The sequence below is a fragment of the Zygotorulaspora mrakii genome, chromosome 7 (assembly GCF_013402915.1).
Source record: "Zygotorulaspora mrakii chromosome 7, complete sequence".
Classification (NCBI taxonomy): Eukaryota; Fungi; Ascomycota; class Saccharomycetes; order Saccharomycetales; family Saccharomycetaceae; genus Zygotorulaspora; species Zygotorulaspora mrakii.
This window is the reverse complement of record NC_050725.1, coordinates 719,904-747,593: the sequence shown is the minus strand read 5'-3', so window position 1 is coordinate 747,593 and position 27,690 is coordinate 719,904. Positions and strand designations below refer to the sequence as shown.

The following is a 27,690-nucleotide window of genomic DNA, read 5'->3' as shown; positions in this document are numbered from 1 at the left end:
GGACTGACGGCCTCTCGTTCTCAAGTTGTTCTGTGTCAGAAGAAAAATACACCGTCATGTGAAGGCTAAAGAAGACAGACATAAATATACAAGCGCAAAGGGTTCAAAAACTGGCATATTGAGTCTCTAAGACATTTCATTTGGCAAAACAATTTTTGAGAGTAATTGCGATTTTCGCATATATATGTAACAGTCAGATATGCTGCTTGCAGTTCTCAGAGGAAACGGATTCCTATACGAGTGACAGTCTAGCTTAATTAGTGTCCTACATCTATTCTAGCAAAGGGTGCCAAACTATTGTTTGGAAACCTAGATAGTCATAACAAATCTATTTATTCCACATTTAGTGCCTGTGTAGAGATCAAAATTTGCTCTACATAGCTTTTTAATTTTAGAGAATATCAGCTACTATATATAATACATGAATGTAACCTTTATTCAGGGTATAAGACTTTTGTTAGAGACTCAAGCGCAGTGGCAAACTAATTAGAGAAAGAATGAAAATATGAAAGAGCTGACAACGAAAAGCCAGGATGCTGGAACTGCTCTCTCACCAATGTTTCGCCTATCAGAAGAACTACGTTGACTTGTCGAAATAGTTACCGAGGAGCCGCCCGTCACGGGTAAAATCGAAGAAATGCCTCTGCCTCCAGCGGTTGACCCTGTTGTTTGAGAACCTCTTGACAGGACACCACTTGCTCTTCCAGATCCAGTGGCCGTAGCGCCGGATAGGGTGAAGATGTTACCACCACCGGTGATTGAATTCGCAGACGTCAAAGTATTCGAGTAACCTGGGGCCCTAGTGGCACTTGGAACATCACTAGTGATGACGTCAATATTTTGTTCATCATTATTAAAGTTTGCCTGAGCAAGGGAAATCTCCAGGTCGTCCAAATCGTAAACTACATATGCATCTCTCAGAAAAACGTCGCCAAAAATTGCAAGAACATTCGAAGTCGGAATGATACCCAAATAACAAACATTTGAAGTACTGCTTGCCTGTATGACATAGTTTGATAGGTTAGTGTTGATTTGTAGACCACCAAAATCAAAAACTAACTGTGTCGTATCATCATCACTGGGACAATCCATTAGATAGTAACCTTGGTTTCTTGAGTAGGTAGCGCCAATCTCTCTAGCAATTAAGTCTGACAAAGTGTACGGTACGTACATTAAAGTGGTACCGGAATCCAGTAAAGCGGGGAAAGATGAAGATGTTATTGTTTCGTATGTACTACCGTCCGTGATGCCGACACCTTGTACAGTTATATCGAACCCCATCGCAACTGGTTGAGAAGGCGATCCATACAGTCTCAGAATCGGTAGAGTGTACAGTTGGCCAGAATACTTGCTATGATCAACGGCACCGAATAATATACTACCTGTGTCGGCATCTATACTGTTCAGGAACAGAGAATATGCATTTTTATGAATCAAACCCTGCGACACCATCATGGCCGGAACATTCTCATATTGATACGGAGTCTGCTGACTACTCAAAAGACCAATCCCCGAAAATGTACTTTCTGTTGCTGCTAAGCCTACCCCAAGTATCCCTCCAATACTGGCGTTACTGAAGTTGGCAACACCAATACTAGCATTTTCCAGGCTAAAGCTGCCGAAATCAATGGTATCTGTACCCCACGGACCCGATGCCGCACTTGTGTCCGCATAATGCACGTAAAAGCTAGTGCTGTTTTCCCTCCACGTAGATGAGTTCGAAGGATCAAAGCTACCATATGTCCTACAGTCCGCCGTTGCTGTCGCAGAGCCACCCGACGCCGTTTGAGAAGCCGTCCCTACCGCTGAGTTAGACCTAAATATATTCGAATCATCACGACCTGCGCTCGAGCAAAGTGAACTGCCCATCACCCAAAAGTCTGAAGAACCAGTGTCGACCAGTGCCACAACTCTTTGCCTCGATGACCCAATTTCCACGTTTGCCGCATAGTATGTGTTTCTGTTCAGCAAATCCACTGAATAAGCTCCATTATCTCTCTTGGCAATTATATCACTATATCTCTTATTCTTCACCGCAGTATCAAATTCGTGTCCATGGAATTTTTCGAATCCAATTTGCAAGTATCCCACATTGCTATCGATATTATCATCTTCCCTTTTAGTGATCACACCCGCTTGCGCACCGGCTAGGATGGCCGCGCATGCCAAAGAACTGGAACCAAACTTCATTGTCGTTACTTTCACAGACTTTTCAACGATCTTTCTCCAGCTCTCAGCCAGCAACTACTATAGTAAATTAAATAACTTTATAATTATATATACATCTTAGTTTCGAAGAAACTTTCTTTTAGCCTAAGCCTCGTTAACGCGTAAAAATAATTCCAAACGTGGCAAAATATTGAAAAGCCCCTGCTTTTAAGAACCGTTAAAAGTGAAGAAAAAATGCCGGTATAGAAACCAAAAACCGCAGTCCAGCAGGCTTTGAATTACCAATAAGTGTGGCTATGCATGGTAGTATTACGTAATGTTGCGAATATTGTGTGCCTTAACAGCCTGAACTTTATCAAGTGTATGATATGGCTGGGGCTAGTTGAACTCACTAGATCTCCCGTTTAAACAACTTCCAAATGTACCTAGCTACATAGGGTCCATCGTTCTTCAGTGTGGCATTTCGGGTCTTCACCGAGTCGTAGCTGTTTAAGCCTGACTTTGGGATGCTCGACAGCTTAGCATCTAGAGCTCTTTGCGAAGCCTCGGTATGAAATTCGGGGTGCCCTTGGAAAGAAATGGCTTTTTGGGGTCTGTAAAAACCCTGGCGCTCACATACTGAGGTAGATCCCCAATTAGAGTACCCTTCCGGCGTTTCCTCGACAACGTCCTGATGCAGCTCTGAAATATTTATTGTTGCGCCAGCAACGTCGCTGAAGAGTGCGAGTCCTACTTTATTCAATGTGATAGGTGTAACACCAATCTCCAAGCCCAAGGGGTTTCTACACACTTTGGCGTTGAGAGCCGATGCTATGATCTGGTGGCCAAAACATATGCCTGCGACAGGAGGATAGCCGTCCTCGGTAAGCAACATTCTGAGAAAAATCCGCAGCTCGTTGACCCAGGTGGTTGCGGTATCGTGCGCATCATAGCGAGACCCGGTTATGTAGATACCGCGGTAGCCGTTTGCAGTTTTCAGTTCTTCTATTGGGGGAAACTGACTGTGGTAAATGTCAAAAACTGTATACTCTACTTCAACGCTAGTATCGTTTTCCAATTCTCTGCCCTGCTCGATAATCTTCATGCCCATCTCGGCAAAATCCTTCCACGGCTTTACCCAATCATTTTGATGGTCCGTGTATAAGATTGCAATCTTGGACATTACTCCGTGTTGCTCTACCATTCAAATTGATTAAGATTGATTCGAATGAATGTGCGGGTTTACATTTTAATCGACTAAATAAACATTCGTAGCGATGTGCTATCAGAGGCTGATAAGAGAAAACTAGTTGATCAATTTATAGGATTTATTTGAAAGAACAGCCAATTTCTCATCATCAACGAACATTGATAGATATGACTCCAGATCATTATGAGTAATCATGTCGTAGCCAAGGTCCTTCGGTAAAGTTACTTTCAGAAGCGCATGTATTTTTTCAACTTTCAAACTGCCCAAATTTCTCAGCATACCTTCTATGAAAGGCCATATTTTATTGGAAAATTCTTTCGTGTCTTGTTCATCTTGTTCATGTGACAAAAGACTGTCTTGACTATAACTTGAGGTCTTATGCGGGCTCTGATGCTGTGCACGTACTTCCTGTTCCCGACCTTCGCAGGAGCCATACAAATCTTGATGATTTTTGTACAGCACACTCTTGCCAATCCAGAACTGCAGAACTCTTTGTGCTCTTTCTTCACCTATTTCCATCTGGATACTTACTTCGCCTAGAGATAGAAATATGCGTTCATTACTTTCACCACCATCAAAAAGTTGAATGGCTGTGGCTTGTTCTAGTGTCACATCATATTTTTGAGTGTAACCGTCTCTGGTAGATAACTCTAGTTCAACTACGCCTTGATCTTTACAAAGCTGCAAAGTACGTCCAGGCTGCAATTCTTTGTAGACGTTACGATACTTCTCTAATTCATGCGATAAAACTTCTGTCAGCTTGAAATCAATTGTTGTATCATTTTTATAGTCAAGTTTTCGGTCCCAGTATAAAAAGGATATGAACTTTGGAAAAATCCTGGGGTCTAAATCAGTAATTTGATGCATTCTCTTACAAAGGTCCTCGCTGTTCTTTGTATCCCTCAACATAACTGCCATATTATTACTATTAGCTGACTCTTCATTCGCATTTGACTCATGATTGGGCATCCGACTGCCCTCATTTTTGAGTTTTTCTTTCATTAATTTCAAACATTTTGACCAGTTACGATTCAGTTTGTAGTACTTTAGTGTCAACAATTTCTTTCTCAAAAGTTTCAAAAATTCGGAGACGAAAAACTCTTTAGATTCGAACATATTCGTTAATACATCCAAGAGATTTCTATGACTTTGATTGAAAGGTCTCGGTATTGAGTCTGTTGGCTCCGGGGTCCATGTTAGAAACTTTTCTAAAACGCCTTGATATAACAATTGAGTATCACTACCTGCCTTGCCACTTGAACTTTCATTGAAAAAACTTTCAGTCCCTTTCTCAAAATGCCCCCCTGCACGGTGTTTAGATTCAATGTTAAAATCAGGGTCTCTTAGCTCTTCTGCCAGAATTTTCAAGCGTTTCATATCTATTGGCAGATTTATATGCTGAAATATCTCTTCTGATTGCAAATCTAAAATGGCATATAGTAGTATAACCACTAGTTCATGCCTTTCCTGAAAGTATGCCTTTACAAATAACACCACAGAATTCAAATATTTGCCTGTGGGATCTAGAAGCAAAAACGATTTGATCGATTTTACATACGCAAGTAAAGCATCAACCGTGGTAACACTAGGATTTAATATTTTTGCTTCAAACGCTGACAGAAACTGCATAACAAGCTGCTTGAAATCATCAGTATGGTGTAGCACTTTTTTCATTTCTAAAATGGTCGGTTTCGATTCAGGGTATTCATTGATAAACACATCAAACACTTCTTTTATTCTTATCTTTATGAACTGTTTTTCAAAACAATTATAAATTATGGTAGTCAATCCATGATCGTCCTCTGGACATCCCAACAATCTCGCGAAATAACTCCAGTACTTTAGGATAAAGCTATTAAATGTTTCCATGACTAAAAAATGGTGCCCATAGATGTTTTCCATATGTTTCTCGCAAAAATGGGATATCTTGATTAACATTAAATCGAGCAATATATCTCTGGAGTATAGGGCACCTTGCGCTTCGTTTAAGAAAAGTATAACATCGCATGCTAGATCAAAATCGTCGTCCATAATTAGGGTTCGCAGTCTTTGCCTCAACTGTACTTTGAACTTGTTATTTTTATTCAATAGGTAGTGTCTTAGATCATTCCGCTCCACAATCCATTCCTCAGCATTACGCTGGAACAGAAAAACATGTTTCAGAGGGAATTCGTAATATGTTTCAAGCCTCTGGATGTCCTTAAAAGTCGTTATATTATCAAATCTAAAGAAAAAATTGAGTCTGACTTGGAAGATGTAGTACTGTCGCAGCAGGATAAGCAATTCCTTCTCTAGTCCATTAATCCCTTCAAAATTACCGTCGTTGCTAAAACTGCTATTGAAAGGTTGATTGGCAAATACTTTAATGGTGTTTTTCAATCGTAGAGCAGGCGGCCGCAATTGATGATTGCTGTTAGTTTCGTTTGGATTCAGCCAAGTAAGTAACGACTCCAAATCGTCCTCAGTCCCGGGATGCAATTGCGATCCGATAGCACATATATCTGCCACCAGCAACTTCAAGTCTTCAGGATAATGCTGAGACATATTGAAAGAAGTGTTATTTCTATTTCCATGACTTTTTCTTTCTGAATGAACACATCTCAACCTAAAAGAGTACAAAAAAAGCCATATAGATCGCGGCGTACCTTAAAACAAAAAATATCAATAATAGCTTGTATACAGAAAGGCGCTGCCTACATTCGAGTATCTGGAAGAGCCTCAGAGACTGAGAATGGTATGTATGTGACATGTTAACTCACTTTTTACTATCCTTTTTATCATACTAGCTCGACACTAACGAACTCTATTCAATTGATTTATATAGCCTACAAATGATGGTGAAATCAGTTCCTTTATGTCTCTTGCTCAATGCGATAAGAGAACAGCTGAAAAATACCTAAGAAGAAACCGTTGGAGCATGAATTATGCATTGAATGACTATTACGATACAGTGATCGGCAGTTACGTTGGCGGCCCGTTAAACGTCCGTGATCCCATAGACTATCCTGAAGAGTTATGCAAGCTTTATGAAAACTACGCAGCTCAAGATGGCGGAATTATTGATAGTGAGGGGCTCGTAAGACTTATAGAGGATCTACAGTATTCATTGGACGATTTAGTTACACTTTGCTTAGCCAAGCTGTTGAATTGCAAGAATCTGGCCGATGGCATTTCGAAAGAGAGTTTTCTGTTGGGATTTTACAACCATGGGTGCTCCACATTAGAGCAAATTCGACATACTTTGGAAGATCTTGACACTAAGTTGGAAACTAACATTGACTATTTCACTGAAATATACAGATACACCTTTGATTTAGTAGTCGATCCAGATAAACGTCACTTAGACCTCGATACAGCTGTCGAGTATTGGAATATATTTTGTCAGCCAAAATACCCATTGCACATTGAAAAACGGCTACTGGAGCTGTGGGTAAAGTTTTTAAAAGATGAGAATAAGTCTGTCATTTCGAAGGACAGTTGGCAAATGGTAATAGTCTTTTTCAAAAAATTTCCCACAATAGACGCAATCAAAAGTACCTATAACGAAGCAGATGCCTGGCCCTACATAATTGATGAATTTTATGAATACTTGTTAGATAATAATGCTTTATAATCACATATATATGATACATATCTCGCCAGATGGTCACCCGGACTTTCCGTTATTCGAAAGGCGTGTTCTTACAAGTAAAAGTTGCCCAAAGTGATACTCATCATAGGAGAATAAAAGACACTTCCACAGTGCTGCGTGAAGGCTATACAGTGCAAATAGGACTCGAAGAGGTGGTACTCAGGCCTGTCGACCATGTCTTTTCAAAACAACGCAAATGACACAAGTAGCAGACAAGCAAATGTTTCGCAGTCAGTAGGTAATCAACAAAACCGAAAACTCACGGAGATGACGGAACAGTATATGGCTTTACTAAGGGAGGCTAAGAATGTTGGAGAAAGTACACCCAAGGGGAGGGAGCTTTTGATGAATGCTACAAAATTGAGGACCTACTGTGAGAATTATAGTAGACAATTGCAACAGGCGGGTCAGGCTTACAATCAAAATCGAAGTAACGCTGGCGTAGGAAATAGTAGCACGATATCAAAACCTGCAGCAGTGAATCCAAATAGTGCTGGCAGCACGGGTAGCCAGCAGAGTAGAACAAGTGGTAGCCAACTGGCGAACTTCATAAGGCAAGTATTGACACCAGAGCAGAATCAGCAACATGATGCATTATCACAAAGTTTTCAAACAAAATTTAAAAACATAAGAGATAAAGCGGCTTATTTGCAGCAGCACATTGAAAGATTATCGCAAGAGATCAATAAACAAACAGATGTGTCAGCGAGGGAACAGCTAGAGGAAAAGAAAGCCGAGTTAACAAACAGTTTGAAGATGTTACGCATGGAGTATACTGTTCAGCATGCAGAATTTCAGAACCGTAAGAAGAGGTTCTACGTTGAGTGTGCGAGAAACAATCCGGATCTACATCAACTTCTGCAGAGAACTACACAGCAGCAGCGACTTGCTCAACAGCAGCAACAAGCACAAGCACAAGCACAAAAACAAGCACCAATGCAACCACAAACACAGCAGCAGCTACAACAGCCACAAGTACAGCAACCGCAAGTACAGCAACCACAAGTACAGCAGCCGCAAGTACAGCAGCCGCAAGTACAGCAACCACAAGTTTCAGCCGTCAATACTACCTCTAATCTCAATAGTGAAAAAGGGTTGGTATCTACACCAAAAGTAGCCAACTCTCCAGCAGTGCCAAAAACACAACAGGAGACCCCTAGGAATGTAACGATGCAAAAACTTCCTCAACAGAATCGCACACAATCAACATCAGGAAATCCAGTCTCAAAGTCTCAATCCCAAGTGACTAGCGTCAACGCTGCTGCATCAATGGCTGCTAATAATGGGTCCATTAAACCCACTATATTCAAGCAATCCGATCCTGTAGTACCAATATCGGAAACAGTTACGTCGAGAACACCTGCACCTGTTACGTACAAAACCAATAGACCAAGTTTAACGGGTGGTACAGCGATGAATGCTGCAGCTCTGAATACTCCCGCAATGACAAAACTACCACCATATGAGGTAGATACCGAAAGAGTTATGTCAAAAAGAAAATTGAGAGAATTGGTGAAAAGTGTAGGAATTGACGAAGGAGATGGTGAAACGGTGATTGATGGTGATGTAGAAGAGCTTCTATTGGACTTAGCAGATGATTTTGTCACCAACGTAACGGGATTCGCCTGCAGACTAGCCAAGCATAGAAAATCCGATAATCTGGAAACAAGGGATATTCAATTACATCTTGAAAGAAACTGGAATATACGTATACCCGGATATTCAGGTGATGAGATTAGAACTACAAGAAAGTGGAATCCATTGCAGAGTTACAACCAAAAGCTTCAGACAATTAATTCGGAAAAAGCTGCCTCTGCCAAAAATTCAAATAGTGTTTCATCCATGTCTTCAGGAAAGCCTCCCTCTTAGTCCGACCAATATCGTGACCGAATGATATGATGTGGTATCGTTGTGTGTAAGCTTATATTTGTATTATATTTTTACCTTTTATCTTCTTTCCACGTGATATTCCTCACTTCGATATATATCTAAATATTGAAAAATTTGCAGTTAAGCACATCTCATCTCATCTCATCTCATATCAACAAATAGTAAGTCTACATCGGGGACGCATAATATAGATCATTTAGGAGTATGGTTAAGTCATACCAGCGATTTGAACAAGCAAATTCGTTTGGTGTTATTGCTTCAAATGCTAACTGCGTGTGGATTCCTCCTGCTAGTGGCAAACAAAACAATCCCGGTCGAGCTGTTACTGCGGCACTTGAAAATGTGAATATTTGGGATATTAAAACAGCGGAACTAGTATCCTCGTTGTCAGATGGGCTGCCACCTGGAGCGGCGGATGCAAAATCTATCAAGCCTGCTGAAACTACGTACCTTCAATACCATCGTGATACGAATATATTAGCGGCTGGATACGCAGATGGTACAATAAAAATTTGGGATTTAATGTCAAAAACTGTTTTGCTATCTTTAAGTGGTCACAAATCAGCTATAACTGTTTTAAAGTTTGATTCTACTGGTACGAGAATGGTGTCCGGGTCAAGAGATTCTGATATCATCTTGTGGGATTTGATAGGAGAAGTTGGTCTATACAAGTTAAGGTCGCATAAAGATGCAATATCTGGAATTTGGATGCAAGATGATGAATGGTTGATAAGCACCTCTAAGGATGGATTGGTCAAAATTTGGGACCTTAAAACACAGCAATGTGTTGAAACTCATATCGCGCATACTGGCGAATGCTGGGGATTGGGGATCTGCGAAGATTTAGCTATCACAACGGGCGCTGATTCACAAATCAAGATCTGGCAATTAGACCTCGAGGCAAATTCTGGTTCAAAGCTCATTGAGAGAGGAACTCACGAAAAACAAAGTAAACAGCGAGGATTGTCGGTGGAATTCATGACAACTCCAGATGACGTCAAGTTCTTTTATATTCAAAATGCCGATAAAACAATCGAAGTTTTTAGGATAAGAAAGAAGGAAGAAATCGCCAAGGCCATGAAGAAAAGAGAAAAGAGGCTAAAAGAAAAAGGTATGACTGATGAAGAGATTCAGGAAAACATCAAATCTTCATATGTGTCCACTGTTATGCATTCATTCCAAGTTATAAGATCAACATTCAAAATCAAAGGCTCATCGTGGGCACACGCTACATCTTCTAAGCTTGAGATTGCTGTGACAACCTCAAGTAACACTGTAGAGTACTATTCTATTCCATACGAGAAGAGAGAACCAAGACATCCGGTACCAAACAGAATATATTCTATAGATCTTAATGGTCATAGAACAGATATTCGTGCAATCGATATAAGCCGTGATAACACTTTATTGGCAACTGCCTCCAATGGTCAATTGAAGATCTGGAATTTAAAGACAAGACTATGCATAAGGACATTTGAATGTGGATACGCTTTATGCTGTAAATTTTTACCAGGTGGCGTTCTAGTCATAGTAGGAACGAGAGAGGGGGAATTGCAACTTTTTGATTTAGCGTCCTCCACTTTAATAGATGCCAAAGATGATGCACATAATGCGGCAATCTGGTCATTGGATATTTCATACGATGGTAAAAGATTAGTTACCGGTTCTGCCGACAAGACAGTCAAGTTTTGGAATTTTAAAATCGAGGATAGTTTGGTACCAGGCACTTTGAACAAGTTTATTCCTACTTTGAAATTATCTCACAATACCACATTAGAATTGAACGATGACATATTAAGCGTTAGGCTGTCGCCTGAGAATAAACTTCTGGCAGTATCTTTGTTGGATAATACTGTCAAGGTATTCTTTTTTGATACTATGAAATTTTTCTTGAGTTTATACGGTCATAAGTTACCTGTTCTCTCCATTGATATTTCTTTTGACTCAAAGCTGATCATAACTTCCTCTGCCGATAAAAACATAAAGGTTTGGGGTCTAGACTTTGGTGATTGTCACAAATCTCTTTTCGCTCATCAAGACTCGATTATGAACGTAAAATTCCTACCTGAGTCACATAATTTTTTCAGTTGCTCCAAGGATGGACAAATAAAATACTGGGATGGTGATAAATTTGAGTGTATCCAAAAACTATGCGCCCATCAAAGTGAAGTTTGGACATTAGCGATTTCGAGTGATGGTGAGCATGTAGTTTCGACGGCTCACGATCATAGCATTAGAATTTGGGAAGAAACGGGCGATCAAGTTTTTCTAGAGGAGGAAAGGGAAAAAGAGGCCGAAGAACAATATGAAAACACTTTGTTGTCATCTCTAGAAGACGGTGCTGGTGACGACATGTTCAAAAAGGAAAACGACGCAGTGGAAAGAGATGAAGCAACAGATGTTCGTAATTTGAACATAGAATCTCTGAAAGCTGGTGAACGTTTAATGGAAGCGTTGGATCTTGGTATTCCAGAGATAGAACAGAGAGAAGCGTATGAAAAAGAACTCAAGAAATGGAAAAAGGAAAAAAAACATGCCAAACCAAGTAAACCTACGGAGAATTCTATTCTTTCTGCGCTAAAAAAATCACCCGAACAGTACATAATGGATGTTTTAACAAAAATAAAACCATCACAACTAGAGGATGCTTTGTTAGTACTTCCTTTTTCCTATGTCCTGAACTTTTTGACTTTCTTTGATTATGTCATGAGGAACAAATCCCTGCTCCAAAACAATTTGGCATGTGTTTGCAGAAATCTATATTTCATTGTCAGATCGAATCATAAAGAGCTCGTGGCTCAAAAAAATGAAGAGCTGAAAATCAGAATTACAAGAGTAAAGGAAGAATTAAGAAATGCCTTGAAATCCAATGAAGACGATTTAGGATTTAACGTTGCGGGACTAAAATTCATTAAGCAACAGTGGGATTTGAAGCACAAGCTAGAATATGTCGACGAATACGATCAACTTGAGGAAGAAAAGAAGTTGGCAAGAAAGAGAGTATTCGAGACAGTAGTATGAGCTTCAATATTACAGTATATTTCAGAGGCTAAATTCCCCATATAAAGTCGAAGTGTAAATTCATGGAATAGCAAATGGCGATGAAGCATATGTCTCCCTTTTAACTGCCTCTCGTATAGTTTAAACTCTATATCAAGGAAGTATAACATAATTCATTTCAAAGAGACGTTATAGAAGCTCTTTTTTTGATATGTGCTCTAACTTCCGCCTTATCGTCAAATGCATTTTTACGTGGAAATCTAAAGCGATTTCATAGAGTCCGCAATAATTCTATAAAATAGCTACTATTCCTGCGTCGTAGTGCTTAGAGTCCATAGAAACTATATAACTAAATGTGGTATAATAATAAAAGTATCTATAGTCAACGATCAAGTATCTATAGTCAACGACCACCGGTTTCCATCACCTCCCAGCTGTGCTTCAATGTAGGTGGTTCAACATTGTTTTGCGCTGATGGTGAACGTTTAGCGCTACTATTTGAGGGAGGTCGCAGTAATCCATATTTCTCCATTTCATTTCGGAGTTGTTCCTCCATTTTATACATCAGGTAGCCATCGTTACCCCTAGCGAAAGTTTCTTTCACAGGACTACTTGTTTCACTTCTAAATTCATCCTTTTTTGGTCTTCCTCGCCTCCTTGGTGATTTTTTTATAACTACGTTTTCATATTTTTTACCTCCTGAGCAAATCATCCTACTCCTATGGACAATTAAAGCATCTTCCCTATTAAATTTTTTGCCGCAAGGACAAGCGTATGATTTCTCTGCATGCGACTTCTTATGTCGAACAAGATCGTGGTTCCTTACAAAGGCTTTGTTACATCCTTCGAAATCGCAAACGTAAGGCCTGTCTTCTAGATGTGTTTGAATATGCGATCTAACATTATAGCGTCTCTTGAAAATTTTGTGACAGCCCGGGTATGTGCATTCGAATAACTTATTTGGCAATTCTTTGACATACTTATCAATTGATCCCCGTGGAAGAGTAGTAGGCTTTCTTGTGATCTTTATTGGACTTCCATTTACACTGCCGTTTAGGTCGAAGTGCGGCGATTCTCCTTCGAACTTACCTTGCGATTTAAGTACAGGAGACGGTGTCTTGGCAATGATAAACCTGCTCTCTGGTTCCCCAGAAACTCCGTGATTATGGTGGCAATGACCAATGCCACAATCGTGATCATCTTCCATTACAATTTCATCTTCTTGGATGTTGCAATCAAGTTCACTGTTTCTTCTACTGGAAATAACTGTGATCGGCGGCGGCTTTAACTGGGGTGTGGTAACATTTTCCTGAAATAGTTTTTCTCGAGTTGGGTATTCGTTGTCATTATTTTGTTTTTGAGGTTGTGTCTTCACTGGCGTGTGCTGAAAAGTATGTTTTTCCGGGAGTTGCGGTTTCTTCGCTGGCGTATTGTTCGTTGAACCTGGAATTGGAGGTAGTATATCGAGTGGTGGAGCACGTAATGAATAATTATCTGTCAAATCCCTCGAATATTTCCTACTCATTGGCTGAATTCCTAAACCAAGTAGACCCTCGCCATCGCTACTTTCATTCTCTTCGTGAGGTATTGTAGAAACGGTTGAGGTTATTGATTCTTTACTTCGATGCATAGTGGATACTGATTGTTTTTCCGACAAAAAAGGATTCTCAGGGTCATTGGGTATATGATGTTTTGCCATCGAACGACTGTTTCCATCATGAATACCACTGTCAGAGGAAAGTTTATAAGCTGGAAACTGCAATTCAAAATCTGATTTCTCTCCAATAGCCAGTGGTTTCGCTCTATGGATTCTCCTCGAAGGAGAGCCATTCATCGAAGTATTAGAGACTGATGGTGAAGTCACAGAAAGAGGTGGTGGGAACTGATACCCACTGTGGGAATTTGATGTAACAATTATCTCATTTTGGGCTGACTTATTTCCACTAGTTGGTAGTGGCGTTCTTATGGGTTCAGGTGACGCATTGTTCATGGCGAGCTGTTGCGCTATAGCTTGCTGTTCATGGAATACTCTTTGTAACCGTTCCTGCTGCAGTTTATTTTCCTGTATTTGCTGCTCGAGTTTTTTCTTAACCTCTCGTTGTTTTTCCATGGCTATTCTAAGCTCTTCTTGTTGCTTCATCAGTACGTGGCTAAGACCACCACTGCTATTCCCATCAATGTTGCCCTTTCCGTAGCCGTTGCCTTTTCCGTAGCCATTGCCTTTGCGGATGCTACTACCGTTGGAAACGAAACCACCTTCATCCCATTTATCAAAATACATTGAAAGCTCAGAGCCTTCTGGGATATCGAAATTTGGTTTATTTAAGTTGGAAATGCTTAATGTTTTGTTATGATTAGCAAAGCCAAAAATGGCTGTACCGCTTGGTCCTCTCTTATGGCTGTTCACTGGGGAAACTTTAGGCATCTCATAGTTGTCACTAATACAAAATTGACTAATGTCATCCTTCAATAAGGGATACTGATTCCCTTCCAAGGTTTGAGGAATCAGTGGAATATCCAAATCTCTGAGTCCTTGAGACAAAATGTTGTCAACCCCATCGTAGTTACATCCGAACAAATCATCAATGCCCTCTGATGGAAGACCAAGGTTGTTATTATTGCTTAGACTAATCGCCCCGCCGTCACCACCGCCGTATATATCGTCGGAATTGTTTGACTTCAATAGCTCTGACGGATCGATATTCCATGGAGTGCTCGCTGGCTCCATCGCTCAAACCACTCTCCTTAGGGTAAACAAAGGAATAATCACTTCTTGAAATACTTTTTGAACGACTTTTCTCACTGCAATGGGTCAGAGTTGTCTCTTGTATGTCTCTTACGAACTGCCACTACTAGCAAAGATACTGCTGTGGGATATCACCTACTATCACCTAACCCAAAAGTCAAATAAACTAAATATGAACATGTTTGCAAATGCTAACTTAAAGAATAGCGTTACCCATCATAAAGTAATCGATATAGGTGTTTGCCTTATATTGTTGTTATATTTACCTTTTGCCATTTTAGGATCAAACAGAGTTCAAGCTCATTTCCTTGTTTAGACAATAAGAAAAAATTGACCTTCACATGACGTTTTTTTTACTGTAGAGAATCTGGATACCAAGTCCTGTACTGTAGAGATGGTGTATTCATATGGGGATATTTAATACCTCTCTATTTTTATCATACTTGATACTTGATATGTTGAATTCAATTGGTTCGAAACGGTTACGAGTCGGAATATGAGATTGCAAAAGTGGAAGGTATTGTGTTGTGCTTTGTGGAACATTAACAGCTTGTGCAATTGACAGATGTGCGAATTCTGTATTTATGGAGATGTTCTGTAGTTCTGCGTCTGTAAAATTGGGGAAAACATCTTTGAACGCATCTGTTATTGCGGCGCAGATATTTGAAATTTCATTTCGCTTCACTTCTGATGTGAGAGGCAACGTTAGAAAGACAACGTTTGTCCTGTTCGATGCAAGTAACTGATATTTTGGCTCAAATTTGACCCGAAACGGTTCAATAATTTTGGACTGTTTTATCTTTTTCGATATAATGGCGTATAATCTATCTCTCTGCTGTTCATTAACGAACGTAACATTCTGCGATAACGAGATGTGAAGTGGCAGTGGCGAGCCCAAAGCACTCAAGTGCAAGGGATGAAATGAGAGCCTTCTGGCAGCTGAAAGGTCTGCATCTTGACAAGCTTTATTAAGGCTCATTATCATCTTGGACAAGAGGCTTCGCTCAGCGGAGGTGGGTCTCCACTCGAGGTATATGAAAGTAGACCAATTTTTGGCGGTAGTTCGTAGGGGTTTCATGATATTATCGGGCCGCAGATGATATTTTTCAATTATTGAAGTTGGTAAAGGGCTTAATGTGTTCGTCTTCTCACTTTTGGCCTCTTCAACCAAAGCGACTTCACTGGCGCTATCACTTTCACTTTCACTTCCACTTCCACTTCCACTTTCACTGGAAGAATAGTTGCTTGCTAGCAACTCCATAGGTCTTTAATCTTCCTTCACGTATAAAGATTTGTGTGGAGAACCCTGTGGCTCAACCGCTTTTCTGTTTCCGTGTCAGTTTTCAAGATCCGTTTCTCGCCTTTTTTTTCACATGGATTTTGTGAAGTGGACAGAGTGAAAAATCGAATCGTATACAAAAAGAGTATATTTAAATCACAACGCACCAAACGGTATATAGTTCTTATATTTGCAATTGATACTTGTCACCGACCTTTCTGCAACTCGAGACAAAAGTACGTATTCAATATGCCTGAATCTCGCTCCAGAAGTACTACTCGCAAGAGTTCTCACTCTTCAGGGCGGCCAAAAACACCATCCGAATCTCACTCCCGTTCGAGTAGTAAGTCGAGAAGACCGTTTTCGCTTACAAGAAGAAGATCGTCTCAAAGACTAGTTCGTACTATCAGTGTTTACTCAGATGCTTCAACTGGAGAGGACACCGTTGTAGTAGATAGCCCTTGGGATTCACTTAGACCAGGTAGCGCCGCTGAGGATGAATCAATCCTATCAAGTGCCGATGGTCATAGATCCGATGCAGGCGAAAATTTGGGTATCCATGCCGCATCACAGGGATTGAATGAACCGAATGAAGTCATAGAAGTCCCATTTGTAAAAACTTTCTTAGACAGCAGTCTTCCACAAGACTACTTCAAGACTGATGTTCTCAACACAATTCAGAGTCTGAAAATACACAAGTGGCATGTTAAGGGACACAAGGATGTCTCGCCACTGAACAAAGATATTTTAAAATTGACGAAGATAACTGGAGCAATGACCAACGTCATATACAAAGTAGAATACAAAAGACTGCCGTCATTACTTTTGAGAGTTTTTGGTAAAAATAACGGTGAAATCATTGATAGAGACTATGAATTAGAAGTTTTGGCTAGACTCTCTGTCCGTAATATTGGACCTTCTCTCTACGGATGTTTCCAGAATGGAAGATTTGAACAGTTCTTGGAGAATGCACAAACTCTTGGGAAAGATGATATTAGAGATTGGAAGACATCGCAGAGAATTGCTCGCAGGATGAAAGAATTACACACAGGAGTACCATTGCTAGCTTTTGAAAGGAAAAATGGACCAGTAAGCTGGGCAAAGATTGCTAAGTGGATAGAAACCTTGGAACTTAATCATCCAGAATGGGTTGATAACAACGATAATATCAAGCGTGTTTTATTATGCCATGATTGGAAATCCTTCAAGCAGTTGATACTGAGATATCGTGATTTTCTTTCCAAAGAGGGCGAAGAAGATATTAATCAAAGCATGGTTTTTTGTCATAACGATGCTCAATATGGGAATCTTCTTTTCACATCACCCGTGATCAAAGCAGATAAGCCAATTCCCCTTGCTCACAAAAGTTCTTCTTCAACTTCTTTATTTCCGTCGGAGTCAAAAGTCTCACTTGATCAAATTATTCATCCGACAATCCAAGATCAAAGTCAGGACAAAAAATTGGTTGTAATTGATTTTGAGTACGCTGGTGCGAATCCTGCCGCTTATGACTTAGCCAACCATCTGAGTGAATGGATGCATGACTATAATAATGCAGAACCATACAAATGCAATAAGGAAGCATTTCCAAACAAGGAGCATATGCTAAATTTTATCTACTCGTACGTTTCTCACCTTAAAGGGAATTCAACCGATTCGATAGATGCAGAGGTACGAAAATACTATAATGAAATTTTAAAATGGAGACCTACAGTTCAACTTTTCTGGTCAGTGTGGGCAATTTTGCAAAGTGGCCAATTGCAAACGGAATGTCTGGAAAATCAAGAAACAGAAGGAACAGGGGGAGGAAAATACCTAATAAAATCTGAAACTGATCCTACAGAAAACTGTGATTCAGTGAACATCGAATCGATAATTCAGGGAATTGAAGGTGTCGATGTTGATTCATTTGAGTATTTACTTTACTGTAGGGACAAAATGTCACTATTCTGGGGCGATTTGATCAAACAAGGAATAGTTAATGAAGATGAGTGCATAGCATCCGAAGTGGAGTTTATCGCAAACCAAGGCTTATGAAACAAGGGAACAAAGATAATGCTCAATTCTGCACAATATTGCGAAATAGTAAATGCTCAGTTTACTATATATATCTAACAGGTAGGTCAAGTGAAAATTAGCATTGTTGTATCTACCGAATAACTGAATAGAAATTGGTTCTCTCTTTGGACATAAAATAAATAGTTTTACTACATATGCATTAAAAAATTGATCACATATAATTCATCTCTGGACATTAGTAGAAAGCCAATGTGCGCGGGACCTTGCCAAACTTTCTAGAACAACAACATTTTCTTTGGATCCTCAATCAATTCTTTAATAGTCCTCAAGAAAGTGACTGCCTCCCTACCATCTAATAACCTGTGATCATATGTCAAAGCTAAATACATCATCGGTCTCGAAACAATCTGGCCATTGACAGTTACAGGTCTCTCTTTAATACCATGTAAACCCAGAACAGCTGTCTGAGGCATATTAATGATTGGAGTACCATATAAAGAACCGAACACACCACCGTTTGAAATTGTAAAAGTACCTCCAGTCATATCTTCCAAGGTTAATTTACCATCACGAGCCTTAGTGCTCAGACGAACAATTTCTTCTTCAACTTCAAGGACACTCAAAGACTCGGCATTACGAACAACTGGGGTGACTAAACCTTTTGGAGTAGAAACAGCAATTGAAATATCAGTATAGTCACGGTAGACGATCTGATCACCCTCAATGGCACCGTTTACTGCTGGGATATCCTTGGCGGCTAAAGTACAAGCTTTAGAGAACAGACCCATAAAACCAAACTTTGTACCTCTCTTCTTAATGATTTCATCTTTATATAGCTTTCTCATCTCCATAACAGCAGACATATCACATTCGTTAAAAGTTGTTAAAGATGCTGCAGTATTTTGAGATTCCTTTAATCTCTCTGCAATTCTCATTCTCATACGGTTCATCTTGACTCTGCTCTCATCACGAGAGAACGACGTAAATGAAGCTAGAGGCTTCGAATCATCTTGTTTTGGCTTAGGTGCAGGTTCCTCCTTCTTTGGTTTAGGTGCTGGTTTCTCCTTCTTTGGCTCCTCTCGCTCCTCTTTCTGTTCTTGTGCAGGAGTCGGAGGAGGTGGTGGAGCGGAAGTTTCTGATTCTTCTTTCTTGGGCTCCTCTTTCTTCTCCGGTGATGAACTACGTTCACCTGGTTCAATAGTAGCTAACTCTTCGCCCACTGTGACCGTATCTTCGGGCTTGAAATTAAGCTTCTTGATGGTACCACTGACCGGCGAATTCACTTCAATATCGATCTTATCTGTTTCGATAGTAGCCAACAACTGGTCTTCTTCGATAAAGTCACCCACCTCTTTTGTGAAATCTTTTAGAGAACCTTCAGTCAGAGATTCGGCCATCGGAGGCACTTTGACAGAGGTTGCCTCAAAACGGCGCCCCATAAAAATCCTAGCAGATGGTGTTAAAGCTTTGGTATGAACATTTTCGTTTCTGAGAAGCGCGGTTGAAGCATATCTCTTGTTCGCACTCCCGGCATAAACCCAGTCGGCGCTTGAAGCTGCTCTTCTTGAAGAGCACAGAACAGACGCTCTCAGAGCATTTGAAGTAGCCCCACGGATGGACGATCTTGAAAGTGATAGCATTTTCTAAAAGCTAAGCACGTAATCTAAGAACTTTTAAAGGTCAATTTTTGTACCACTGGAACAAAATAAACAAAAATGTTTATGTTAAAGTAGTTGGAAAAGAATATGTAACGTGTGACAAAAGTACGCTACTCCTGAGACTAACGTGTATGACAACTGATCCTACCACAGATCTTTGGATTCTACCTCGGTGGACTCTTTTATTAAGACTCATTTTGCCTTAAAATTGGCAAAAAGTATCTTCGATATCAGAGCGAAGCTCATTTTGCGAGGGAAAATCTTTCGGTACCGACAGCGCACCAACCAAAAAAATTGGTATTAAACGATCTCTAGCAGAATCGAACAGCGGCTTTTTTGTTGTTGCTTTGGCATATACAGGTCAACCTCAAGAATGGTGTTACAGTAAGCTACTCCTGCATGAGTATAACATAGCCGCTTGCCCAATCGTAGGGGGACTTGGGTTTCAATGATCGGTGTCACAAAGGAGACACAAACTGATTACATAGGCTTTCTATGCTAGTAATATTAAATATGTGATATATGATCGTATTACCCGGACACTGGAAAGTTTGTCTTCACTTAATACAAGATAAACAAGTGTTGATGAACAGAACCCTTCGATTCCGACGGCTCATTTGCTTATATGATGCCTAGGTAGCGCTGAACTGCTACTGGTAGGAAATGGATCTCGAGCGGGCTCGCAGAAATTTGGACCTTGTTCGGAAGGGTCAACCAGAGGTTTGCGAGGGGAGCGGCGATGAATGTGATGACGGGGATATTAACCCGGGTTTGGATATGGATGTAGGCGGCGGTACCCTGATTCCCGATTCATTGGGATTATCTTCTGTGTCTTCAGTAGCTGAATCACAAGAGGAAGTGCCGATTTTTATCAATACTCAGGTACAGGGCCAGCTGGATGATCTGGAGCAGGAAAATATAATGAAATCCAAGTTACGACAATTCGACTATAATCTTGATTCTTCACAGGCAAAATCAATCTTGAAATCCTGGCCAGCGGTAAAATCTAGAACAAGCACAAGAACAAAAAAAAGAGTACAGAGCGGAGCAAAATCCGTAACACAAACAAATATTGAAGGGCATTCAAAATCAGAAGTTCTTCTAAAGAAACTATCTGGCAAACACAGCAAAATTAAAGATATTCTAAAAACTCCTCAACTGTCAAAATCGGTGAATAACAAGAGAGGAAAAAAGACTCCGATAAAATATGATATTTATAATGCACAGGAATGGAACCATATATATCAGCGACTGATGGAGACATTTCCGCAAACGAAATACAAGGAGGTGGGCGAGGTTTATCACTTTCTGTACGGGGTAGAAGGCACGAAGCAAGACCTTTGGACGTCGTCTCAGCTCCCGCCCGATGATTCTTATAAGGATCAGTGCATGTCATCACCCTCAGGGTCACCGATGAAAGAAAGTCAACAGGCCACGATAATGTCTTTATCTCAAGTGATGAGTGATGACTTTGTAGGGGAAAAACTTGAAGAAAATCATGGGCAGGGTTCACAGAAATATGACGAAGCATCACAGTCACCTTTCGAACATCGGACAAACGAACTGACATCGGAAGATCCAATAAACCAACCAGATGAAGAATATGATGACGACGATCATATCTCTATTGTATCGGACACTACAGATGAGAGTTTTCCCGTGCCACCAGTAAAGTCAGAAAATCCATATAAAGGCACCTTAACGAACTTTGGTGCTCCCCCCATTTTACCGCCTCCTAATACAGAAGGAATAATTGATCTAACTAGCTCTTTTAAGGCGGTGCAATGTCTTATATCTCCACTAAAATCGGACGAAACCACATCTATTCAAGTGCCGGCCACTAGAAATCCTACGATACGAGCTTCACCGAAAATTTGGTCTGATGAGCCAAGAATGGGCGCCAACATGATTCGACTGAAAATGCGGAAAATTCAGCTTTCGTCCGCCAAAGAATATTTTTCAAGACTGTTTGAGATGCACTTAATAGATGCACAGACGAATGTACCTGATACGGAGGCAGAAGATAATGATGAGGACTTCTGTGTAATTGATTTAGAGCCCATTGCTGAAAATTCCCGGGATGGTCAGGAGTTCCACCTAAACTCTCAAATTCTGTCTCAATCTGCGGCAAAAATGCGGCAAAATCTGAAGGAGATTGGTCTGAAGCCCTCAAGATCTAAATCAGAGATGATTGCATCCTTGCAAGCAGCATCCCAAGTTCTAGATGCTAGTACGGATACAAAGGAACAAAGAAAAGAAGTTTATGATCTACTAACAACGTTGGTACAGTCATCTCCTTCGCTGCATGAGAAAGTTTACACCTTTCAGCCCATTGTCTTAAAAGATCTCATAAAACAGCTCGCAGCTGCAAATCCGTTCGTAGATCATTTGAACGAACCAATCATTCGCGAATGGGCAGATATGCAGGGAATTTGTTTGAGGTCCTCTTAATTGTATTGGGTTTTTTCAACGTTACCCTCAACGCGCGAATGTTGCGGAAACAATAGCGGACTTGCATAATGGCATGAAACGCATCATACCTTCAACTTGTGGCTACACGATTAATTTCTAACTAATATATAGGTTGTATTCGTATTCATTGTTAAATTAATCCTCAGCACGGTATTTGATTCTGTCAAATTTGAAATTAAAGAGAATAATTTATTTCAATTTGGTACTATTAAATCATTTTGTCCCCTCAAATGTCTGAGCCGCTGAATGACGACAAAAATTCCTTGTTAGACGAGCTGGAAACAATACACAAACGAATAAATGAGGAATCGGATAGACCAGATAGTGGAGGACTCGGTAAAGCAGCTGTTAGTCGTGTGGAAAGTACTCAAAATGAACATAAGCGACACTCGATGTTTTCGGGCCTGCTAGGGAAGAGAGACAAAAACTCGTCTTTACCTTTATTTGCGGGGAGCTCTTCGCATCAAGGTCTCCTGGCTACAAACTCTGGCGAAGATATGAACTTTGTAATGGGGCTAAGTGAGAATTTGTTGTTGGAGTGTAGAAAATTACAAATTGAAATTGAAGGGAAATCCAGGTCCATTGACAATTTGAGACAAAATTGCGAGCAGCTTCAAGATGAGCATGATCATTTGAAAAAAGACTTTGATGAACAAAGCTACGCACGATCACAAACTCTTGCTGAACTTGAATTAGTGCAGAACTCAAAGAGCCACCTGGAACTCGAACTCAAGGACATGTCTGTCGAAATAGGAAAACTGAAAGAAAAACTTAATGAAAAAACTGAAGTAATCAAAGATCAATCCCTCAATATCGAAACGCTCAGGCAAGGTATGAAGGCACAAATTGCCGACCTGAGAAAAGAGATTGATGTAATGAAAGAAGAACATATCAAAGAGCTGACTAGAAAAGACGCGGTTATTGAAGAACAATCTCTTAATATCGGTACTCTCAATACAAAGACACAAATTACCGACCTCAATAAGGAAATTGATGTACTGAAAAAAGAGCATATAAATGAGCTGAATAAGAAGGACGCTGTTATCGAAGAGCAATCTATCAATACCAATATTATACAACAGGATACAAAGAGACAAATTGCTGACCTCAGGAATGAATTAGATCTGCTAAAGGAAAACCATGTTGCAGAGCTTGAAAATGAAAAAAAAACAGCTAACATCGTTGATGTTGGGGCATCCGTTAAAGAAACTACTGAATATCTCCAGCTTGAACGTAAGCTGGAAGAAGCACAAAAAGAAATAGACCATTTGACACAAGAATTGACGGATGCAACAAATAACAGCTCTTACGATGACAATGATGCATTTTTCAAAGCCGGCACGGACAAGGACGAGAATATTCACCGAGACCTTCCATTTTTAAATGCTTTAGAGGTTGGAACTATAGTGGCCCTACCGAACGATAATTCATCTGAAAAAGTTAATGATGATTTGTTGTCGAATGAATCAATGATAGGTAAATTAGAGTCTGTTGGCTATAAAGTTATTTCAAGTCCGGCATATAATGAAATGCAAAAAGAGATGTCGGAGTTCATTCAGCAGTCTAAAAGACCAGAGCTTACGTTGACGGAGATGCAGAATAAACTAAAAAACAGTGGCTATTTCGTTTATGACAATGCAGCTCATGAAGTGCTACAGGCTTCCATTGAGCGTCCTGATATGGAACATATACGAAAGGCGCTAGAACGTATTGGAATGACAATGGTCCCCAAGGAAAGTTCAAATAAGATTTCGATAATCGAAAAATCCAAGAAGGACACAGTTGTGCCAATGGATAAATACCATGAACTCCAGAGAAGATTCACAGCTCCCTCTAAAAGTGACTTAGAGCGTGATAGCGAAAAGTTAGGGCTGACAATTCTTTCATCCACGGAACTTGATGAAATGAAAAGCCTCATTAATACTCCTCCCCTCGAATTTCATGAGAAGAAACTCGCAAATATTGGCTATTCAGTAATAAAATCGGACGAATATGAAGAGCTCAAAACAAAAGCTAGTACTTCTGGTCTTGAAAACTTGACAAAGATGGCCAAAATGTATGATTGTGTTTTGGTTAAAATCACGGATATATGTCAGAGTGGTATTTATGATGTGGAGGCGCTCAAAAACATGGGTGAGGACGGAAAATTTGTTCTTTTAGAGGAAAGCTCTTATCATGCAATGCTGAATGGTGACTCAAATAAAATTAATAAAAGGGAGGTATTAAAGCTGTGCTCTAAGTTCGATTTGGTGCCACTTGCTTCCAAAAAATACGAAGAGCTGACAAAACCGCCCGGTATTGATAAAATTGAAGCATATGCTGCACAAAATGCTTCAGTTATTATCACAAGGGAAAATTACGACACTTTGAAGTCTGAGGCGGATTACCCAACTGAAGAAGCCGTTAAAGGGTTTGCAGAGCAGAATGGCCTCTCTATGGTTAACAAAAACGAATATCACACAATGATTGATAAACTGGACAATCCCAGCAAGCATTACCTGGAAAAACAAGCCGGAAAATTAGGGTTAGCGGTTATTTCAATCGATAAGTATGATAGCCTTTTGAAAGAAATCAATGATAAGTCAGTACCAACAACTCCGTCAAATGCGTCAAAGGTATTAGCTAGCAAGCAATACTTTGAGGAGGTAATACGAAATGAAAATGGTAAACCCGAAAAAATACTTGAATCTACCAAAATTCTTGGGTTCGTTACTCTGTCAAATGACGAGTACAAAACGTTAAAAGATAACCAAAAAGAACGTGTCATGACTAAAAGTGATATTTATCACGGCGCAAAGATATATGACCTTACTGTCATTCCAAATGATGAATACCGCGCGCTACTCAAGAGGAAATCACATGGCGACAGCTTAGAATTCGGCGACCTTGAAATGATGGCGGCAAGGTTCGATATGCAAATTGTACCCTTAAATATCAAGGATTCAGAATCTCCAACTCCTCGCCGTGTAAAGACAATAGATAATGGCGTGGGTACCGATATGACGTTTGTTAACAAAGACTCATCGGATCACTTTACGTCAATGGAGACAAATGGAAAGATAAATGATGTCTCACAGGGAAAACTCATTCGGACAGAAGGGAGTCTAGAGCTTGTAGGGGTTGAAAACTCTTGGGAAAGCTCACAGAACGAAACTGAGTCTGTATCAGGAACAGTTCTGGACCATTGCACATCTGTAGATTCACCTCCAGACGCAGAGAAACTTGAGAACCTGCGAAAACACGCCGAATGCATGGGCTACCATTTGAGTTTAATTTCAGATGAACAAAACCGGGATACAGTGAAGGACAGTCCATCCCTAACCAGTCCAGGGCCATCTTTGAATTCCAATCATGTTTTGGGCAATGTTGATAAAGAGAGGATTGAAGCACTTGCAAGTAAGCTGGGGTTTTTACTGGTATCTAAAGCGGAGTACGACGAATTTTCTGAATGTGCAATCCTGAGGAAAAACGTTGAAAATGGAATATTCAAAACTGGCACTGTAATATCGTCCACTGAAACTATTGGTGATGTAAATGACTCTGCAGTTTTGGACGAAAGATGCCTTCGGGCTAAGGCTTCTGAGTGGCACTTCAAATTATTTTCTGAGGTTGAATTCAAGAGTTTCCAGTGTGAATTGGAGCGAGACTTGATGACACTGGATAATATAAAAAATAGAGCACATGAATTAGGATATGTGCTGATTATGAAGGAAAGATTTGACCAACTGGAAAATATAGAAAAAACGAATAATATGGGAGATAATGGTGAAAATGATGAGTCCAATAATAGTCTTTTGGTAAAGAGCGATACATCCACCTTGAACATGGGGTTGCAGAAGAGTGAGAAGGTCAATTCATCAAATGATTCTTCTGTTGAGGGTACGCAGGACGGATCTTGCATACTTGCAAAGAGTGAGACTGGACACCAAGAGGCGTATACACTAACAGCAAACCAAATAATAGAACAAGCAAAGCAACATTCTCTGGTTGTTTTGAGTGCGGAGGAATATGAGATGCTTAAAAACTACTCGAACATTGACAAGCAACAGATTATGAATTGTGCCAAAGTCCAGGGGTTGGTTGTACTAAACGAAACACACTACGATGATCTTAAAAGTTATTCAAATATGACCATTGATCAAGTTATTGATCGAGCTCAGCAATATGACCTTGTTCCTTTGAAAACAAAAGATTATGATGCTTTGAAGGAAAGTTCCGCAACGAGTAAAAAGCAAATTGTAAAAGCAGCAGAAAATTACAACATGGTTGTTTTGGATAAAGATCAGTATGATAATCTAAGATTCCATACACAAATGACAAGGGAGCAGATTATTAGCTTCGCAAGAAGATATGACTTGGTGGCTATTAACTCCCAAGATTACAAAAACTTGAAAACTCCTAAGGCACTTTCTATTGAGCTTTTGAGAAAAGAAGCACAAGACAAGGGAATGGTTGTAGTTAGTCGTAAAGATTTTAATGAACTGAATTCTGGTACTCAGAACCGAGAGCTGAATCAAATTCGCTCAAAGTCTGGGTCCATGAATATTGCTACTAAGAATTTTGACACTGAAGAGCATTTCAAGGAGTTCATTGATGTAGCACTCAAAAATGGCACTTTGAAGAGTGAGAATGGCAAAGCCTTATCAAGACCTACAAATCTAAAGGATGTTGTGCTGCTTCCTAGAAGCTATTACCAGGAATTGACAGCTGTAAAAACCAATGGCGATGATCAGCAGCATATATTGCTGCAAAGTAGGAACGATAGATTGAATTCGAGGAGATCCTTACAGCAAAAAAGACCAAAAACACAACGATTGGAAAGTTTGGAGGTTAAAACGGAAGGTGAGGCTAAAAGAGGTTTAGTTCAAACATCCCCGCAGAGTGTCAATGATGGCTGGGAAACTCTGCAACCGCAGAGTCCTGTGTCGGGGGGGACTTCAATGAAACGTACTTTACGCAAACAGTATATTCCCCACAATAGTGGGTTGATGCCAGAACACTCAGAAGGATCGGAGTTTCTGGATAATATATCCTTGACATCAATAGCTTCGCTAAAGGATTCAACAATTATTCCTGTATTGACGCAAACGGTAATTGGAGAATATCTGTTCAAATATCACCGATTTCTTGGAATGGAATCCCGACATGAGAGATTTTTTTGGATTCATCCCTACACATTAACATTATACTGGTCTACCACAAATCCCATCTTGGATAGTAAATCGAATTCACAAAGAACAAAAAGTGCCACCATATTGGGAGTAGAAAGTGTGCCGGATTCAAACCCATATCCGGCTGGCCTTTATCATAAGAGCTTAATAATCGCAAGTGCTCATAAAACGATAAAGATAACGTGTCCAACAAGAAGGAGGCACAATGTTTGGTTTAATTCATTGCGATACTTACTGCAAAAGAGTTCAAAAGGTACTAATCTCCAGGAAGTTGCGAACGATTCAACCGATGACATGTACACCGGGAAAGTTTTCCCACTTCCCAACAATGCTTCAAACCTCAGCTCGAGTACCTTTTCAAGTTTCAACAGACTACCGAGTTCTAAAAGATCGTACAAACGTCTAGTGCCAAGAAGCTCGTCAGTGCAAGTCAACAAGGGGTGAAATGAAAATAGTTATGATTTAG

At 40.1% G+C, this 27,690-nt stretch overlaps 12 protein-coding genes across 12 annotated transcripts; 6 read left to right on the top strand and 6 right to left on the bottom strand.

Annotated features, from left to right (window-relative positions):
• Window positions 1-486: 486 nt before the first annotated feature.
• On the bottom strand, window positions 487-2,190 carry HG535_0G03880 (pepsin-like aspartic protease; the record flags this gene model as incomplete). The annotated part of the gene is made up of 1 exon (XM_037290335.1): window positions 487-2,190. One exon carries the CDS (start codon window positions 2,188-2,190, stop codon window positions 487-489), a length of 1,704 nt encoding a protein of 567 aa, XP_037146230.1.
• A 370-nt stretch (window positions 2,191-2,560) lies between these two features.
• On the bottom strand, window positions 2,561-3,352 carry HG535_0G03870 (putative amidotransferase; the record flags this gene model as incomplete). Its single annotated transcript, XM_037290334.1, has 1 exon — window positions 2,561-3,352. One exon carries the CDS (start codon window positions 3,350-3,352, stop codon window positions 2,561-2,563), a length of 792 nt encoding a protein of 263 aa, XP_037146229.1.
• Window positions 3,353-3,454: 102 nt separating this feature from the next.
• Window positions 3,455-5,902, bottom strand: APC2 (anaphase promoting complex subunit 2; the record flags this gene model as incomplete). The annotated part of the gene is made up of 1 exon (XM_037290333.1): window positions 3,455-5,902. One exon carries the CDS (start codon window positions 5,900-5,902, stop codon window positions 3,455-3,457), a length of 2,448 nt encoding a protein of 815 aa, XP_037146228.1.
• A 187-nt stretch (window positions 5,903-6,089) lies between these two features.
• Window positions 6,090-6,971, top strand: DCN1 (NEDD8 ligase DCN1; the record flags this gene model as incomplete). Its single annotated transcript, XM_037290332.1, has 2 exons — window positions 6,090-6,092; window positions 6,183-6,971. The coding sequence occupies 2 exons, from the start codon at window positions 6,090-6,092 to the stop codon at window positions 6,969-6,971; spliced, it is 792 nt and encodes a 263-aa protein (XP_037146227.1).
• A 192-nt stretch (window positions 6,972-7,163) lies between these two features.
• On the top strand, window positions 7,164-8,858 carry TAF12 (Taf12p; the record flags this gene model as incomplete). The annotated part of the gene is made up of 1 exon (XM_037290331.1): window positions 7,164-8,858. The coding sequence occupies one exon, from the start codon at window positions 7,164-7,166 to the stop codon at window positions 8,856-8,858; it is 1,695 nt and encodes a 564-aa protein (XP_037146226.1).
• A 225-nt stretch (window positions 8,859-9,083) lies between these two features.
• DIP2 (snoRNA-binding rRNA-processing protein DIP2) lies at window positions 9,084-11,900 on the top strand (the record flags this gene model as incomplete). Its single annotated transcript, XM_037290330.1, has 1 exon — window positions 9,084-11,900. One exon carries the CDS (start codon window positions 9,084-9,086, stop codon window positions 11,898-11,900), a length of 2,817 nt encoding a protein of 938 aa, XP_037146225.1.
• A 382-nt stretch (window positions 11,901-12,282) lies between these two features.
• On the bottom strand, window positions 12,283-14,607 carry HG535_0G03820 (uncharacterized protein; the record flags this gene model as incomplete). Its single annotated transcript, XM_037290329.1, has 1 exon — window positions 12,283-14,607. One exon carries the CDS (start codon window positions 14,605-14,607, stop codon window positions 12,283-12,285), a length of 2,325 nt encoding a protein of 774 aa, XP_037146224.1.
• A 421-nt stretch (window positions 14,608-15,028) lies between these two features.
• On the bottom strand, window positions 15,029-15,886 carry USB1 (phosphoric diester hydrolase; the record flags this gene model as incomplete). The annotated part of the gene is made up of 1 exon (XM_037290328.1): window positions 15,029-15,886. One exon carries the CDS (start codon window positions 15,884-15,886, stop codon window positions 15,029-15,031), a length of 858 nt encoding a protein of 285 aa, XP_037146223.1.
• Window positions 15,887-16,153: 267 nt separating this feature from the next.
• Window positions 16,154-17,941, top strand: HG535_0G03800 (choline/ethanolamine kinase; the record flags this gene model as incomplete). The annotated part of the gene is made up of 1 exon (XM_037290327.1): window positions 16,154-17,941. One exon carries the CDS (start codon window positions 16,154-16,156, stop codon window positions 17,939-17,941), a length of 1,788 nt encoding a protein of 595 aa, XP_037146222.1.
• Window positions 17,942-18,198: 257 nt separating this feature from the next.
• Window positions 18,199-19,563, bottom strand: KGD2 (dihydrolipoyl transsuccinylase; the record flags this gene model as incomplete). The annotated part of the gene is made up of 1 exon (XM_037290326.1): window positions 18,199-19,563. The coding sequence occupies one exon, from the start codon at window positions 19,561-19,563 to the stop codon at window positions 18,199-18,201; it is 1,365 nt and encodes a 454-aa protein (XP_037146221.1).
• A 681-nt stretch (window positions 19,564-20,244) lies between these two features.
• SLX4 (Slx4p) lies at window positions 20,245-22,032 on the top strand (the record flags this gene model as incomplete). Its single annotated transcript, XM_037290325.1, has 1 exon — window positions 20,245-22,032. The coding sequence occupies one exon, from the start codon at window positions 20,245-20,247 to the stop codon at window positions 22,030-22,032; it is 1,788 nt and encodes a 595-aa protein (XP_037146220.1).
• Window positions 22,033-22,283: 251 nt separating this feature from the next.
• NUM1 (Num1p) lies at window positions 22,284-27,668 on the top strand (the record flags this gene model as incomplete). The annotated part of the gene is made up of 1 exon (XM_037290324.1): window positions 22,284-27,668. The coding sequence occupies one exon, from the start codon at window positions 22,284-22,286 to the stop codon at window positions 27,666-27,668; it is 5,385 nt and encodes a 1,794-aa protein (XP_037146219.1).
• Between the last annotated feature and the right edge of the window lie 22 nt (window positions 27,669-27,690).